We start from the raw sequence: 17,784 nt of genomic DNA, 5'->3' as shown, positions 1-17,784 counted from the left end.
CCTATTTCGACTTCCATTTTAAAACTGTTATAAAATCCATAAAATCAATGAGGTTTGTCATTGAATTCAGTGAAGGTGCCTCTGACAGGGCTCAGTATTAAATATCTCATCCCCACCTAGGTCCAGCCCTTCTCTGAAAGGATGCTTTTAAACATAGAGTATTCACACACACATTCATTCTTTATTGCTGCAAATCTGACAGCGAGGTGGTACCAGAAGCACATCTCAGGGTTTCCCAAGATTTAAGAGCATCTATTAAGCCTCCTTTTAATATCATGATTTCGTGGTAATTGTTGGTTATAATAAATAATGCTAAGTTAGCACTTCTGCTGCACCTTCATTTCTTGGATCTCAAAGCACATTTAGTCTCACAGTTTCGCAGGCACAGAAGCAGGTGGGTAGTCTTTTCAGCCCAGAATGACTGAGAGTAGAAGTTGAGCATCTCTTTCACAGTTCCTTCTGTTATAACTGTTTTTACATAATACCCCAGAAAATGGTTTAGTGTGGGAGAGAGGAGCCTAATGGGAATGAGCACCCGATGAAGGAGCAGTCTCCAAACACCACGTGCTGATTCCTTCACTGGCTCACTGCACCAGAACGCATGTTGAGGCTTCATTCTAAGCAAACACGCACTTGGGGTTTGCATAACAGTGAGCGAGAACTCTGCATTTGCAATGATTAGTAATATCAGAGCTTTAATCAAGAAAATGAAATCTTCATTTCATATTTCCCCTGGGAGCAAATGGGCTTTTTGTTAGATCAGCAGACAAGAAGTCACTGTAGTGCCCATGTTTTATATATTAATGTATTTCTCCAGCAGCTATTTTTAAAAATCATTTTAGAATAGTCTGTGTTTCCTTATAATGGCTTGGAAGAGAGAGAGGCACCAGACCCTGCCAGCTGCAACAGCGAGGATGGTAATGAATTAACCGCTGGTGAGAATGAAAGGAATACAGTCCATCTCCCTGCAAAGGGCACAACACAAGTACTACAGCTGAGCTCTATAACTGAATTATATAATAATCCAGTGTACTGCTCTTTCAGCCCTCATTAGCAATAGACTTTACTGCTGGCTTGGCTCCCTTTTATTATCTGAGATTTTGTATAAATGTTATCCACCATAATGGAAGTCATGGCTATGCAACTATTATTAAATTCAGATGGATCACATGCTCCCTTCAGCTCCACTTTGACAATCACACCATTTAGGGCCAAGTGGCTTGATAATGCCCATATATAGTCTTGTTTTGGGTATGTATACTTGAGCTGATCATTTGACAGATGCTCTTTATTAGGAATTTGTATCGGAAACATTCACAAAACAGTGGCTGCTGCAGCTACCTCATTTCTGATTCTTTGTTTAGATTTCTCGCTATGTCGGGAGGCAGAAAGAACTGAATTTCTTAACCCAGCTCTGCACTTTAAGCAGAAGATAATGAGAACGTTCTCATGTTACGAAAAAAACTTTCCTCTGTTGAAGGTCTGAAAATTCTTTCACTAATCAAGAGTACAGCATGCTGCATTTTTTATATTACCTTAAATTGCACAACAGAGATTTATCCACACCAAATAATGGTTTATAACCACCAGAAACTGACAGAGAAGCTGACATCGAGAGATCGTACATAATGCCAGTATTTAACTGGAATAAACAGAACCTGTCCTGGTGTCAGAATACAAGCTTGGAATGCAGCCCGTTCAAACTTGGGGAACTTAACTAAATCGGGATCCTCCACATCCACCTATAAAGCAAACACACAATTTGTTTTCAGGTCCAAAGATGGTTTGGTTATTTAAAATTAAATTATCAATTTTTAGATTTCAGGCAGCTATTTACCTGGCTGGTGTTGTGAAGAATTTGGGTTTCATGTTGATATAAGTTTTCTGATTCCTGTGGAGAGTACAGACGGATGTATTTTCTTCCAATTACCTGCAGGTGGAAGGATATAAATTTCCCATCTGTCATTAATCTGCACATTACCTGCTGAACTAGGGTTTGAGTTCAGTTAATTAGTGATCAGTCTAATGCTCTATACCTCTGTATCATGACAAGCACTTAACATACAGCGGATTGCCAGATCCTGGGCAAAACAGGTAAAGTCATGATTTTTGCTACTGAGGAACAGGCACTCTATAATGAAGAATGAAATCAGATCAGATTGGGTTGTAACCTATGTACCTGGCTTCATGGAACAGGTAAGATGTCCAAATACTGGGGAGATGCTTTTAAGGAAAGGAAGGCAGCTCTTCCTCTTGAAATTCATTTTTCATTATATGGCACCCAGTCTCCACAGTGCTGCTGGGGCCATACATAGCTAGAAGGAAACAATGTGGAAAGGAAGGTGAATAAAAAAGGTATTGAGTTAGCCGTGCCTGCTGAGCTGAGCAGTGCTACATTCAAGAGAGTAAAGGTGATATTTCCAGGTAGCAGCCAGCTGATCTTGAGCGTGCTCATACTCTACAAGGTCTAATTTTTCCATTACCATTTGTTCTCTACATTGTGATGTGCAATTGGGAGAGTAGAATTAGAAAGGCAGCTGGACTGATTGACCTGCACTTCTCTGAGTTGCAGGCAGGTGATGCTAAAAATTAACTGGCAGACTAAATTAAAGTTGCTAGGCTATGAAACTTCACAGGTGCTTGTACTCTCTGTTAGCAATAGAATAATGCCTCCATCACTAGCGATCCCTCGATTTGAGGATGATCGCTACCACAGATTTACATATGGATCCTGAGATGACTCAGGAGTCCGATCTGGGAACCACGGATCCGCCTGCAGTAGGTACAGATACTTTCTGGTGGATCAGCTGCCTACTGGGAAAAAGGTTTTTTCTTTTTAATTCCTTCTCTCTCTCTTCTCAGCTTAGAGGGCAAGACACTTCTCCTCGACGTGGCGCCATTGAGGTTGGTTGGTGGCTTGCTCCTCCCAGCTTATGTCAATTAGTTTACTTTGGAGCGTTTCCTTCACCACCACAGGATCTCTGACCATGGGTGAGCTGAGAGTAGAGGGCTTGTTTTGGGAGGCAAGAGTCTGGCATCCACACACAATGTCCAGCCCAGCGGAGTTAGTGCATGAGGATCATTGTTTCAATGCCGGTAACATTGGCTTCGGTGAGGATGCTGGCATTAGTGCAGTGATCTTCCCACTTGATGCGAAAGATCTTCCAGAGCCATTGCTGATGGCACCTCTCCAGACTCTTGAGGTGCTGTTGATAGGATACCTAGCTTTCGCATCCATAAAGGAGTATAGGAATAACAATTGTCTTATAGACCTGGATCTTGGTGTCCTTCCATAGGTAACGGTCCATGAAAAGACGTTGGAGCACTTTCCCAAAGAAAGCACTTGTGCCCTGGATCCTGTGCTGGATCTCACTATCGATTTTTGCATTTTGAGAGAGTTCACTACCGAGGTAGCAGAAGTGCTCGACTGTCTCCAAAGTCTGTCCCTCAAAGGTGATTTGTGGTGGGTCATGTACAAGGCCTGAGGCAGGCTGATGGAGCACTTTAGTCTTCTTGATATTAAGTGAGAGTCCTAGGCTTTGGTAAGCTTGTGCAAAAAAAAATCCAGTGTGGATTGAAAGTCACCCAGTGCGTGCAAGGATGGCACAGTCATCAGCATACTGAAGATCACTAATGGATGCCCGGAGGACTTTAAACTTTGAAGATTAAACAACTGCCCATCCATTCTGTATTGAATGTCAACTCCATTAGGGAGGCGGTCTTTAATGAGGACCAAAATGACTGCTAAATAGATGGAGAATAGGGTTGGTGCAATAATACATCCTTGTTTACCAGTTTTGATGACAAAAGTGTCCGTCTCCAGGCCATTATAGAAAACTGTGGTAGTCATCTGATCATGAAGTCGTCTTAGGACCGTAAAAATGTTGGGAGGGCAGCCAAATCTGGCCAGCACCTTCCACATGACTTTGTGACTGATGGAGTTGAAGGCCATGTACAGGTCCTGATTTTACTCCTGAGACTTCTCCTGGATTTGGCAGGCAACGAAGATCATGTTGGTTGTCCTGTGAGATGGTCTGAAACCACACTGAGATTCTGGCAATATTTCCTCAGCAAAGGGAAGTAATTGGTTTAAGAGGATACAGGCGAGAATTTCCCCTGCTGTAGATAGCAAGGCAATGCCTCGATAATTTTCACCCTCCAACTTATCTCTTTTCTTAAAGATTGTAACAATGTTGGCATTTCTCAAGTCTTCCGGAATCTTCTCATTATACCAGATTTGAATAAAAAGTTTGTGGACCTTCTTTACCAGTTCCTCACCTCCAAACTTGTAGACTTCAGCTGGTATGCCATCTGGTCCTGTTGCCTTGTTGTTCTTGGTTTGCATGTGGGCTCGTGGTACTTCTCTGAGGATGGGGGGTGGGATCAGCAAGAGATTCTCTTTCATGTCTTGAGGTATGGATTCATAGTGGCATCAAACAGTTGATTCATGATTCAGGAGTGACTCAAAATGCTCCTTCCATCTGGCTTTGATGGCTTAGCTGTTTTTAAAATACATTGACCCATCTTGGGCTCAGAGTGGTATAGGAGTATGGGGGCATGGACCGTAAATGGCCCCTATTGCCTGAAAAAAGCTCCTCATGTCATGTTTATGAGTGGAAAGCTCAATCTTCTTGGCCTTTTCTCACCACCACTTGTTTTTGATGTCACGGATTTTCCTTTGGGCTTCAGCCTTGAGTTGCTTGTATGACTCTTTCTTCTTTTGATGTGATACGTCGTTTTGCCATATGCAATGAGCTTTTCTTTTCTGGTTGAGCGGGCCCTGAATTTCAGCATCATTCTCATCAAACCAATCTTGGTGATGGCAGGTGACATAGTCAATGGACTCAGCACATGTCAAAAGAGTGGCAGCCTTTAATCACTTCCAGAAATTTTCATTATCCTCATCAACTGTAAGTATGGTGGTCTCCAAGAAAGGTTTGATACTGCTGAAGTTTCTGCTAAGTCACTGTATCTGGAAGAGACTTGACACTGAATTTCTTTCATATTGATTTTGCCTGTTTACGATGCCCTGAGGCGATCTGGAAATTCATAGCCAGGCCTTAGGCAACACTGGGAAAACTTGGGCTATGAGGTCCCCTGCTGCTCACAATACTCCACTCCCCATTCACTGACTGAGAATCTCCTCTTCTCAAGGCACAACTGTCACAAGGCTGGTTGGAGCATGACACGGCATCCAGATTTTCCCTCATAATACTACCCTATGCAAGGCCTTTCCTCCAGAAAGATTCCAGTATCCTTTGCAATCTGTATACATTAGGGAATTCTTCCTATCAAAATGCAGTCACTGCTGGGTGGAACATGGCAGCTGTTTAACTGCATGGAAATTCTAAACAGCCATTTTTAGAAAAGTAAGTGATAAAGAATACACTCTCTAATTGAAATGTAGTGTACTTAGGTAAATAGGTCTAACACCCCTTCTCATTAACAGGCACAAATAGCCAGGGCCTCAGTTATATGGCTCAGCTGAAAGCAATGTGAAAGAATGCAATAGCTGTCTTTGTCTTAGTGCATTGGCTGATGTGTCTGTTAAGAGTCTGAAGGGGAGAAAAGAGCAACTCTGAGGTCTCCAGCCTGTAAACAAACTCACAGTTGAACATCTTAAATTGTAAACTCTGGGCAGGCAATCTTCATGTGTTTGTGCTGCGCTAGTACAAAGTAGCCCCAATCCTGATCGGAGCCTCTGGGTGCTTCTGTAATGTAAACATTAATAAACCTACCAGCAATAATCTTTCTTTCATCTGAGAATAGCACTAATTTGGCTAGGGTGAGAACATGGTTTAAACTCTGAATTTTCATGGAATACAAAGAGCTATTTCATAAGATAATCAGGGCTGATGGTGTTATTTGCCCTTGTGGTATAAATTCACACAAAACTCTGCTGCATCCTAGAGAGGAAAAGGAAGGTTTTATGGATAATGCCCCATGCAGGGAATCTGGAGAAATGGGTTCTTCCCAGCTCTGCCATGGACTCCAGGTGTGACCTTGGGAAACTCACTTCTCCTTTCTGTGCCTGGGTTCCTCACCTGTAAAATGGAGATAAATAATACTTCCCTACCTCACCGGGCATTGACAGCATAAATCTGTTAACATCTGTCAGATGCTTAGATGCAAAGGTGGTAAACACAACAGAGACATAGTAAACTATTCATACATGCCATTCTTATCAATCAAACCTTTAGCTACCCTCGTCTCTAATACTTAGGTACGTTCTAGCTGTATTGTTAAAGTTACACTCGGGTTATGCAGTCATTACAAAACACAGAGTACAGACCTGGACTAAGAAATTTTGCTGTGGATCTTGATGAAGAGGTGAGATGGTTCCCTCTGGGCCAAACCAAGCATTAATGGTGATGTTATCTTCTTCCCCTTCCCCCAGGCTGCAGTAATCAGGGATGCAAATATCCTGCTTCAGTTCTGGGATCTACTCCCAATAACCAACAACAATACAGAAATGAAATTAATAGGCAGCAAGTTTAAAACAAACAAAAGGAAGTATTTCTTCACACAATGCACAGCCAACCTGTGGAGCTCATTGCCAGAGGATGTTGTGAAGGCCCAGACTATAACAGGGTTAAAAAAAGAACTAGGTAAGTTCATGGAGGATAAGTCCATCAATGGCTATTAGCCAAGATGGGCAGGGATGGTGTTCCTACCTAGCCTCAGTTTGCCAGGAGCTGGTACTGGACGGCAGTGGATGGATCACTCGATGATTGCCAGTTCTATTAATTTCCTCTGTGGCATCTGGCATTGGCCACTATTGGAAGACAGGATACTGGGCTAGATGGACCTTAGGTCTGACCCAGTGTGACTGTTCTTAAGTTCTTATGTAAAAGTACACAATGAGAGCATGCGTGTGCTGATGTGCAGAGCAGCGTCAATATGGATTGCATGTCCAGAATAGAAGACCAGGCCCTATCTCAAAGTGCGAACAACGTCACGTAGATCAGTACAATGGAGAGAAGTGAGACAGCCCATGTAAATCACAGTTCCAAAATTATAAACCAGCTGATTCAATAAACCACAAAGGTTGGATTGTTCAACAGGGTCAGCAGAAGAGAAGGGCCACTGAAGATCTGTAGGAAAGGTCCCCAAACTACTGTAATGTAAAGCCAAAATCTATGGGAATGTTTTTAATTCTGCAGAGAAATTTTCTTATTTAGCAGTTAAACTCAAAACACAGTAAGAAACACTAATGAAAATATTGTTTTATTAGTGAATTGACTATGTTATGAGCATGCTGCTCAAGTTCTTTATTAAAATCTTTTGCATCTTAATAGAACTCTGAAATAAAATTAACATATTTAATCTACTCTTTTAAAAAAATGTCCTGCCTTTCCCCCTCCCTTTCTCCCAATCACAATACACACTTGCCCATTCTCCTCTTCCTCAGTCTGCCCAGGGTTTCATACCCTTCCCATCATTACAGTATCTGAACACCTCAGACAGTTCTTGTCAAAGAAACACCAAAGGTTTAGTTTTTCTTCCTACTTCCCCTGGGGCAGTTAGGATTTTTTTTTTATTGTTATAATTTAATTATTTTTCCTTCTTCCCCTGTTCCCACGTCCTCCTTTCGCATAATTGTTAGAAGTGTCTTTACTCATGGGCTGAGACCTGCTCACTAGTTATTTGTATTGTGATAGCATGCAAAGGCTGCCCGCGGTATCAAGACACCATGCTGCTGGGCACTGTACAGATACAGACAGCGTCCCTGGCCAGAGAGCTTACAATGTAAATGGAGACATGACAAGATGAAGGAAGCCCAAATAGAGAGGAGGTAGAGGAAACAGGGGAATGAGAATTACAAGAATGAGTCAGCATGGTGGTAATGCATGTGTCTTGGCAGAGGAGCACATTGCTCTTGAACTATGAAATTAACCCCTCCTCCCCATCCTTCAGTCTGACCCTTGTGTCACCCCAGTATACACCCCTCACCAGACACATCTCCCTCTAGCAAACTGGAAGGAAGGTTCAGCGGTAACTGCACAAGCGGAGAGAAGAACAGTTTACTTTCTGAAGATGGGTAGAGAGTAGGGACAGCAGCCCCTAGAAGTGGGGCCACAGTCCCTGGAGTTTCAGAAGCCGATTCACCTGTCCTGCAGTGGTGACAATGATCAGGGACATGTGATCAGCAACAGAAAGTGATCCCTGGCTTACTTTAAATCAATACACAATCCAGAGTCACCCCAACCCTCTTGTCTAGTCTCGCCATGAGCAGAGAAAGCTCACTGTCAATGAGACTGTAGCACCAGGGAAGTCACTAGGTGCCACTACTACAGACTGCTACCAGTTCTGTTTATCTGAACACACAGGGAGTAGATGATGAAATGAAGCCTGTTGCCTACTGTGGTGCAACTGAACTGATTGCTTGTAAAGACTGTTCCCTGCCCAGAGTTCCAACAGTTTTATTTCCTGGGTGCAGAGCTGCTGCTCAAGTTATATTCACACACACAAGCAACATGACATGGTCACAAAGCATTACAAAGACTGGATTTTCTCACTACTGAAAAGGTACCACCACACTAAACAGGATGGATCCAGGGTAGAGTTACAGACCCTCCCTATCCCTTCAAGTTACGGTGCAGGTGGGAAATCCTAAAACATTATGGAGAATACAGAGTCTCCTTCCAACTAACAGAGTGTCCAGGCTGCAACTGAGATCCTCAGTACGACCCATGTGCTGGGAGAAAGCCGACGGGCGCAGAGGACCACATGGTTTGGACAGAGACCTTCCTTAGTGGAGGATTTATTAAAGGGGATACTCTATATCCTAACAAAGAGGATAGGATAGAAGTTGATAAAAAGTACAGTAAGATCTGAAGAAAAACAGTCAAAGGACAAAGAGGCATCACAGAAACTTGGTGGAACAATGATAATCAATGGGATACAATAGTACCAGGGTACAAAATATACAGAAATGACAGAGCAAGCCGCACTAGTGGAGGGGGGTGGCACTATATGCGAAAGAAGGTAAGTCAAATATACTAAAAATCTTAAATGAATCAAACTGTACCATAGAATCTCTAGGGGTAGAAATTCCATGCTTGAATAGTAAGAGTATAGCAGTAGGAATATATTACTGACCACCTGACCAGGATGGTGATTGTGAAATCACCAGGGAGATTAGAGAGGCTATAAAAACAGAAACCCCAATAATAATGGGGGATTTCAACTATTCCTATATTGTCACCTCAGGAAGGGATGCAGGGATAAATTTTTTAGATGCCATTAATGACTGATTCTTGGAACAGCCAGTCCTATAACTCAGAAAGGGAGAGGCAATTCTTGATTTAGCCTTAAGTGGAACACGGGGTCTGGTCCAAAAGGTGAATATACTTGAACCACTTGGTAATAGTGACCATAATGTAATCAAATTTAATATCCTTGTAGGGAGGAAATCCCAAAGAAACATACTAACTTCAAAAAGGGGATTCACACAAAAACACACCATAATAGAGGCTCAAACTAAATATATAACCCTGCCGCCTCTCCCCCCCCCCAAAAAAAAACCACCATCAAGAGGACCAAAAAAATGCCACCCTGGCTACATAGCAGAGTAATAGTAAGTCAAATCCTACTGAGGAAAATAGAAAGGAGCATAAACTCTGGCAAATCAAGTGCGGAAGTATAATTAGGCATGCCAAAAGAGAATTTGAAGAGCAACTAGCAAAAGATGCAAGAACAGCAAACATTTTTCGTAAGTACATGAGAAGCAGGAAGTCTGCCAAACAATCAATGGGGCCACTGGATGATCAAGGTGCCAAAGGAGCTCTCCAGGAAGATAAGGCCCTTGCAGAGAAGCAAAATGAGTTCTTTGCAACAGTATTCACTGCATAGGATGGGGTCCCTATTGAGTGTGGGTTGTAGTTGTTTGATGATACCCCATATGGGTTCCAGTGTGAGGTGGTGGGAATAACTAGAGGTGTGCAGTCAGAGCGGGTTTTATTTCTGTATTGAAGCAGATTCTCTCAGGGTATTTGGGTGGCCTGTTCCACTTCTTTGTGTGTTGGATGGCTGTCATCATGGATGTCACTTCCTTATACGCCAACATCCCTCACAATGACGGCACTGCTGCCTGCCTCAAACATTTACAAGACAATGGACAACACTCAGAGGTCCATCCCAAACACATCGCCAAATTCATCCATTTCAGCCTTACCCAGAACAATTTTACATTCAACAACAAACACTTTGTCCTTACTGTTGGAACAGCCATGGGTATTAGGATGGCTCCCCTGTGTGGCTTGAAAGCTTGTCTCTCTAAGGCCAGGTCTACACTACCACTTACTTCAGTATAACTTACGTCACTCGGGGCCTGGGCAACAGGTATACAGGGTGTCTCTGCCTCCCACGGTGCTATTGCGGCCACCAGACGTCTGGTTGCAGGACTTTGGGGGGAAGTTTTTGATTGATATGCCCCATGCAGGTTCAGGGGCTGCTGAGCAGGTGATATGTGCTATTCAGCTTCCTGGATTCATTAGTAATCTCCCCGGCGCTTAGGTCAGTGTAACTTACATCGCTCAGGGGGTGGCTTATTCATACCCCCTAGCACCGGCCTCAGCCCGCAGCCGGAGCCCCAAGACCCGCTACCCACCCCCTCCTCAGCCAGAGTTGTTGCGGGCTGACCAAAGCCCTTAGGCCTCCCCCCACCTGCCTGGAAGAGTCCCGAGCCAGCTGCAGCCGCGCTGTGCCTCCCCAGCCCAGACCCCAAGCCGTCCTGGGAAAAGTGTCTCTAAGTTCCAGAAGAAGATTTTGATATGCCCCATGCAGGTTCCGGGGCGGCTGAGGAGGCGGTATTTGCTACTGAGCTTTCTGGGTTCATCAGCGCCGGTATGGACAGCGCTATGTCGGCAGGACAACTATTGCCTCTCATGGAAGTGGATTTATTATGCTGACAGGAGAGGTCTCTCCCTCTGGCATAGAGCGTCTTCACCAGACATGCTACAGCGGTGCAACTGCGTTGATGTAGCTTTTAGTGTAGACTAGCCTGCACCAACAGAAGTTGATCCAGTGAAAGATATTCCCTTGTCTCTACAGCAAGCTGAAAAAAATATTCATTTTTAGATTTACCTGATCAAAAAGTTGATGCTGGGCAAGGTATCCAATGCTATTCTGGAATTACAGGAGAGAGAAAGAGAATGAATAATGATTTATAGGGTCTGGCTTCACATTTATGAAAGTTACTTATAAATAAAGTCAATCACTGGCATAATTTATTCCAAAATGCTAGAGTCAACTGAATAATAACTGACTATTTTGGCTGTAAATGCTCCTCTTGCTGGAGATATGTGGTCCTGCCAGCTCGGAGACTTCTGATCCTGATGCTTGTGCCACACTGCAGGGATGTTTAGTATCTAATCTGATGTCCCATTTCTTCACATCCCTTGTTACAGGTTGCAGTGAAATTGGATCTTATGAGATCTCACAAAGCACCATAATCAATTAGAGGAACAGTACTGGTGATTATGGGGCTTGGTCTGAGGCACCTGGCCTTCACTAGACAGGGTCAGGCCAGGCGGATATAGTACCATCTGGGACAGAATGACTGCTCCAGAGATGGAGGGCAAAAAAGGGGAAGAAATGGTGAGATTTTTTCTAGAGTCCTTGTTCTACCTGTAACAGAAGCTTCAGAGAAGGGATCTATGCAATAGCAGGATGAGGCCTCTACAGCTCCACACCCATATTATCTGTAATATCAGTGAATATGACCAAGGGATGAGTTTGTTTTCTAGTCACACTAACATCCTCACAGTTTCAGTGAGTCACATACAAGACTCATGGGAAAGTGGAGGAGCAAATATGCTGTGAAGAGCGCAAAGAACAGTCGCGGGATGAGTCTCCTGATGGAATCTGTGCAACGATCAAAACCAGCAGGCCTGTAAAATCCCCCCTATGGCCAGGGATTCACCCTTTAAACAGGCAAAGTTTTAGATTGTTCATTGATAGTCACACACAGATCAATATATATGTAACTAGAATCATAGAATATCAGGGTTGGAAAGGACCTCAGGAGATCATCTAGTCCAACCCCCTGCTCAAAGCAGGACCAATCCCCAGACAGTTTTTTACCTCAGTTCCCTAAATGGCCCCCTCAAGGGCTGAACTCACAACCCTGGGTTTAGCAGGCCAATGCTCAAACCACTGAACTATCATCCTTCCCACATGGGGCATCCCCGAAGAGGGGTGGTCTTAAGTTACCTGCTCAATGACTAGAAAAACTCCTAAAATTCCAGTTGCTGCACATTAACATCTAGATAAGGAGAAAGTGAGTCAATGGTGCAAATTGGGGACTTCCAATTCCTAAAAATATTTCAGGCACCATGACTCGTGTAAGACAGCTGTCCCCAAACTTTTTATCTTGCTCCCCTCCTGACCCCTGTCCACCCTCTTCCTTCCCCCGTAGCAGATAGAGGTAAAGATGCCCAGGCTGGAGCCATAGCTGGGGGCAGGGGCGAGGCCTTGGCCGGGCATGTGGCTGGCAGCCGGGGCCCCCAAACGTTCCTCTGTGCCCCCCAAGCGGGCGCGCCCCACAGTTTGGGACCTCTGGTTTTGGGTATTGTGCAAGCAGCTCTCTGTTCTAATATTCTTTGCCAAGTGTGTCTAGGACAGAATTCTCCATTCCAATACCAGACTTTCTCAGGAGATAAAACAATGTGAAAGTAACAGACCTTGTTCACGATATACTGATCGATGAAGTCATTGACAATCATGAGTGTCTGAGACCATTCCTCATCGGTGTACCGGGAACCCACTTCCACAGGGACAGTGCGGCAGCCGGCGATTTGACGGAGATAATCCAGACTGGAAGAAAGCAGGTTCCATTATTTTCAATCTTAGCTTTAACATTTTCATTATTTTTCCTGGCTTGGATGTCAGATGGGAAATCCATTTTCTGAGAGGGTTTTGTGAACAAAGAACATTAGTGTCACACAGCAGCTGCCTTTGTCCTTTGCCCTGACTAAGAAGATTATGGAAACATCCTGAGCACTCCAGTGGAGCATTTACCTGATGGCATGGGCGGCGGGTGAACCGCTGGCTGGGGGAGGCTAGCCCCTACCACCCCTGCTCTCCCCTGCGGCCCCGGTCCCCTTCCCCCGCCAGAGCCCCCCTGTCCCAAGCATCAGGCGGGTAGCGTACAGCCCCCGCCTGCCCACGAGCGCAGGGCGGGTGGGCGGTGCACAGTCCCTCCAAGGATGGGGCAGGCGCCCCCCCCGAGCACAGGGTGGGCGGTATGCGGCTCCCCCGCACTTCCCCCAACCACAGGGTGGGCAGCCCCACTGCCTCCAGCCACCCCACCCCCCTGCTGGGCGGTCCCAGCAGCACTGAAGAGGAGCAGCCAGTCTGGTCTGGGGCCAAGGGGGAAAAGGGCAAGGAGTAGGGGGCTTTGGCAATAAGTGTGGGTGGGGCCACGCGGGGCTGTTTTGGGGGGGGGGGCACAGCTGTCCCCAGCTTATTGGATGCGCTGCTCATGCCTGATGGCATGTAAACAACACTTCCTGAGACACCCATTTGCCAGAAAGAGTATCCCTAAGAGGAGAGGTGGAAGTTGCATTGCTTGGAATATTATTATTAATTATTTTCTATTTACACAGCACCTGAAGTCTGGTAGGCAATTTACAAGACTAATATACAGAGAAGGCCTCTGCTCTCAAAAGCCAGTCAACCAGAGAGACCAAGGATGCAGGCAGCAAAGTAATGAGCAGTGAGGTTTGTATGCATCTTAATACCACAATTTTTCGTCAGTTAAAAAACCCCAATTTCCTATTTGAACACATCTTTGAGAAGAGAAAAAGGGTTTATAAGAGTACTGAGTGAATAATGAACCATCATTTATTCAATGAATGTAGCTTCTATTTGTGCTTGTGGGATATCAGCAAGCAGGTGAGGGTTTCCTCAAATTCATTTGAGAGTTTTTTGTAAATGTATTTTACTCTATAGATTAATCATGGGCTTTTGGCTACAAATATTCACTACACAATAATGAAATTTTAGCAATGCTTACTCGAATGTCAAGGTAAGTCACATGATATCATTAGGCTGAGCCTAAAAGCACTTCCAGTGTTAATATTTGTGTTTGTGAATGAAAAATTTCATTTCCAATCATTCTTGTACATGCAACTTTTAAATTCACTTTCATCAAATATTTCTCAGTAAATTTTGATTGTGTGAATGTTTGCAGAAACAAAAGACGTGGCTGAGGCAAATTCAAAAAAATAACCACGAGAATCTTTGGCAATACATGCCCAGCTCTGATGTATAGCACTAAAAAATGCACCAAAAAGAAGTTCCCTGCATTGGCCTCTGAAAAGATGGCCTGGATGACAAACCAGCTCTCTTCCAACATCTGATTTCTATTATTCTATCATTAGCAAGGCAGAATCTATTAGGATGCAAGTTTCTGAACTGGATCTGTTACAGCCAAGTACTATTAGCAATGAAAAATATTTTAGAAGTAGAACAAATTATGCAGCAAGATGATGCTCCTAGCAGGAATCACTGGAGCTGGCATTTCATACCATACAGAGGCATAGGTTATTCTGGGCTTGAGTTAACTGGTGCGGAAAACGTACGTGCTTAATCAGGGCCACAGACGAAGCTGTTTTTAAGCTCTTGTCCTCACCTCCATTTCTTCATACATGGCCAGTGGTCAACAATACCCTCCAGGATGACAGGCTTTTGTGGAATCAAATAATTATCTCTGAAATGCTCTAGAGAAGGGCAGTGGACCCGTGGAATAACTTCTTTTGACTTTATTGATGGAACGGTCGTGTGGTCATTCCGGATTTTCTGAAACACAGGGATTTTTTTAGCACAACAAAGTAACCTGCCCTTTATTACATCAGAAAACATGTATGTTAAAAACAGTGTGAGTCTCTCCCAGCAAAGGAGATGCTGAAATCACTTGAACTGAGGATGTAACATAAACAGGGAAAAAGCTACCGTCAACCTGTGGAACTCCTTGCCAGAGGATGTTGTGAAGGCCAAGACTACAACGGGGTTCAAAAAAGAACTAGATAAATTCTTGGAGGATGGGGCCATCAATGGCTATTAGCCAGGTTGGGCAGGGATGGTGTCCCAACCCTCTGTTTGCCAGAAGCTGGGAATGGGCGACAGGGGATGGATCACTTGATGATTCCCTGTTCTGTTCATTCCTTCTGGGGCACCTGGCATTGGCCACTGTCAGAAGACAGGATACTGGGCTAGATGGACCTTTGGTCTGACCCAATATGGCCCAATATGGCCGTTCTTATGTTCTTAAGCAGAACGGGGATAAAATCCTCAGCACTCCTCCAACCTGCAAAGACTTCCCAAAATACCCAGGAGTCTAAAGTAAACTGGTCTTATGTCCTAAGCGCATATGGATGGAGAAGCCAGATTTACAGCCTCCCTCAGGCATATTGGTGAGTGTGTGGGGAAGCTGACCTCCCTTTTGTGTTGCTTGCGCTGCCTAAACCCAGGGTTGTGAGTTCAATCCTTGAGGGGGCCACTTGGGGATCTGGGACAAAATCAGTACTTGGTCCTGCTAGTGAAGGCAGAGGGCTGGACTCTATGACCTTTCAAGGTCCCTTCCAGTTCTAGGAGATGGGATAACTCCATTAATTAAGTATTAAGTATTTAAGTATTTGTATTGCATGTCAATGGAACAGCCTGCAGTGTCTCACAAAAATCTCACAATTAGTAGCTGGTGGACTGACTTATGGAGGCTGCAATCATCAGTTCTTTCCCCAGAAGCAGGATATGGAATAGGAACAGAAGCAGAAAAGGAAGAGAGATTTCAGCTGGTCACCAAATAAAAAAAAAAAAAGTAAAATATACAAGAAATTCTCCAGGCTGCACTGACAGCTGCTGCAAGTGGCAGCTCTTACAGTGTATCAAAGTAGTTCTGTGCCTGCAGGAAGAGTGATTCTGTGAATCCCAGGACTGGGAACCTAGAGACACTCTTTTCCTGTCTTTGCCACTGTGTGACCTCTGGCCCATCACATCTCCATTTTACAGATGGAGAAATTGAGGCACAGAATGGTGATGATTCTCATTTATAGGGCCTGCAAGGATCAATCCATTCATGTTTGTAAGATCTTTTGACTGAGATCCTTGAATGGAAGGTACCACAAAAGTGTGATAGAGGCCTCCCATTAATTGGGAAACCAGAGGATGATATAAGCAAGAAGTAGATAAAAAATGGGACAGAATACCTTTAGATCTGCAAATAAACTGAGAAAACAGGATGAAAAGTTCCATGTAAACAAAAAAAGAGGAATGATTGCATAAAAGCATCATCTTCTGCCTCTGTAAAGCTCATCTCATTTGCATTGTCTGAGATCTCTGCTTTTACCCAAAAACGAGAGAGGCCGAGTTACATGATTTACTCCCCAAGATCAGTGGCTCCTTGACCCAGCCTGGATTTTGGGATCTAGTTATTTGCTGGAATCACCAGTTCCTATTCTCTCTGTATGTAATACAGTGGTGGGCAAGAACATTGAGAGCTGCTACCTTTCTACATGACTCCTTTGTGTCTTCTTCAGCAGACCGTTTCCCACACGTCAGATGCTTCTGAAGGACATTAATTATCCTAACCAGGATGTTATCCAATATGGATGCTCCCATCAGCAGTCCCATGTCACAGACCCGAATCGTATCTGCTATGGTGCCTTGCTCACTGCACATACACAGCACTTTGAAAAGGCAGCCATAAGAATAGACTCGTCGCCAGTCCTTGTCCACATCTCTCCAAGTCCCAATATTAAGCTTTTCCCAAGAGTAATCTATTATTATCTCACTGACTTGTAAGCAGGTTTCCCTTGTGCTTCCAGAGCAGAGGCTTCCAGCTCCATAGAGAAGGTCTCTAGCTTGCTGCAGCAGTGAGATGACACTTTCCTCCACTTTCTCGCTGAAGTCCAATTTCAGGTCTTCTTTAGTGTTGGGCAGCAATGCCCTGATGTTGGCCCACATGGTGTTTCCTGCTGAGACCTGATCTGCAGCGGGGCAGGAGCTTGTGGCTAGGCCCTCAGGAGAGCTGGGTTGGGACATGAGGCACCCTAGGGGCTGACTACTGCTACTGGACAGCTGGGATTAGGGGCTGGTTCTCTTGCCCCACCACCTTCTGTAAACAAACACAAATGTTACTTTTGAGCAGAGCCAAAGGGGCCCAATGTGGAAGCCAGGCAGTCGCAGTGCCAGACCGAGAGCACCTCACGCCATGCACCCCTTCGCCCCAAGAGCACCCCTCCCTCTGAGTGTGCCCCACCCCCATGCACCCCCTCGCCCCATGCACCCCTCCCTCAGTGCCCCACCCTGTGCATCCCCTCACCCCAAGAGCACCCCTCCCTCTAAGAGTGCCACCCCCTTGCCCCTAGAGCACCCCTCCCCATGCACCCCTCCTTCTGAGAAAGCCCCATGCACCCCCTCACCCCAAGCACATCCCTGTTTGCTCCATGCACCCCTCCGTCTAAGAGTGCCACCCCCTCACCCCTAGAGCACCCCTCCCCCATGCACCCCCTCGCCCCATACACCCCTTCCTCTGAGAGAGCCCCAGGCACCCCCTCACCCCTAGTGCGCCTCCCTCCGAGTGCCCCTCCTCCGCGCAGCCCGGGAGGGGAGGGAACCACCTCGCGCCTCTCAGCAGCGCCGCCTGCCGGATCCCTGCAGCCACCGCTCCGCGCGCCACCCGGCGCTCCAGTTCCGCATCTACTGGGCCTGCGCAGCGCCGCCCCCACCCGGGCTGAGAGCGCGCCCCGACCATGGCTCCGCCTCCTGCGTCCCCCCGCT

At 45.3% G+C, this 17,784-nt stretch overlaps 1 protein-coding gene across 7 annotated transcripts; it reads right to left on the bottom strand.

Annotated features, from left to right (window-relative positions):
- Positions 1–155: 155 nt before the first annotated feature.
- Positions 156–17,777, bottom strand: KDM8 (lysine demethylase 8). 7 transcript variants are annotated; one of them, XR_010591239.1, is made up of 9 exons: positions 17,564–17,777; positions 16,510–17,119; positions 14,639–14,805; positions 12,687–12,819; positions 11,089–11,130; positions 6,293–6,442; positions 2,180–2,315; positions 1,838–1,930; positions 1,622–1,742 (listed from the first exon to the last, which is right to left on the bottom strand). XR_010591239.1 is itself a non-coding variant. In XM_005288893.5 (8 exons), exons 2-8 carry the CDS (start codon positions 17,044–17,046, stop codon positions 1,578–1,580), a joined length of 1,287 nt encoding a protein of 428 aa, XP_005288950.1. In that variant the 5' UTR covers positions 17,047–17,119; positions 17,625–17,775; the 3' UTR covers positions 156–1,577. The 7 variants fall into 7 exon arrangements, 5 of the variants coding, with proteins under 5 accessions (XP_005288950.1, XP_065416441.1, XP_065416440.1 ...); XR_010591240.1 differs by having other exon boundaries at positions 16,510–17,116; positions 17,564–17,719; XM_005288893.5 differs by lacking the exon at positions 2,180–2,315 and having other exon boundaries at positions 156–1,742; positions 17,625–17,775.
- Between the last annotated feature and the right edge of the window lie 7 nt (positions 17,778–17,784).

Source organism: Chrysemys picta, chromosome 10, assembly GCF_011386835.1.
Source record: "Chrysemys picta bellii isolate R12L10 chromosome 10, ASM1138683v2, whole genome shotgun sequence".
In the NCBI taxonomy this organism is placed as follows: domain Eukaryota; kingdom Metazoa; phylum Chordata; order Testudines; family Emydidae; genus Chrysemys; species Chrysemys picta.
Note: the sequence above shows the minus strand (reverse complement) of the source record. Positions and strands in the feature narration are given on the sequence as shown.

Excerpts from the sequence above, each read along its gene's own strand:
- KDM8 (XM_005288893.5), bottom strand. The coding sequence starts at position 17,046 with ATGTCCCAACCCAGCTCTCCTGAGGGCCTAGCCACAAGCTCCTGCCCC. Across the intron at positions 14,806-16,509 it reads CAAAGGAGTCATGTAGAAAG|AAAATCCGGAATGACCACAC; the intron begins GTAGCAGCTCTC and ends CCTGTGTTTCAG. Across the intron at positions 12,820-14,638 it reads CCATGTATGAAGAAATGGAG|TCTGGATTATCTCCGTCAAA; the intron begins GTGAGGACAAGA and ends GCTTTCTTCCAG.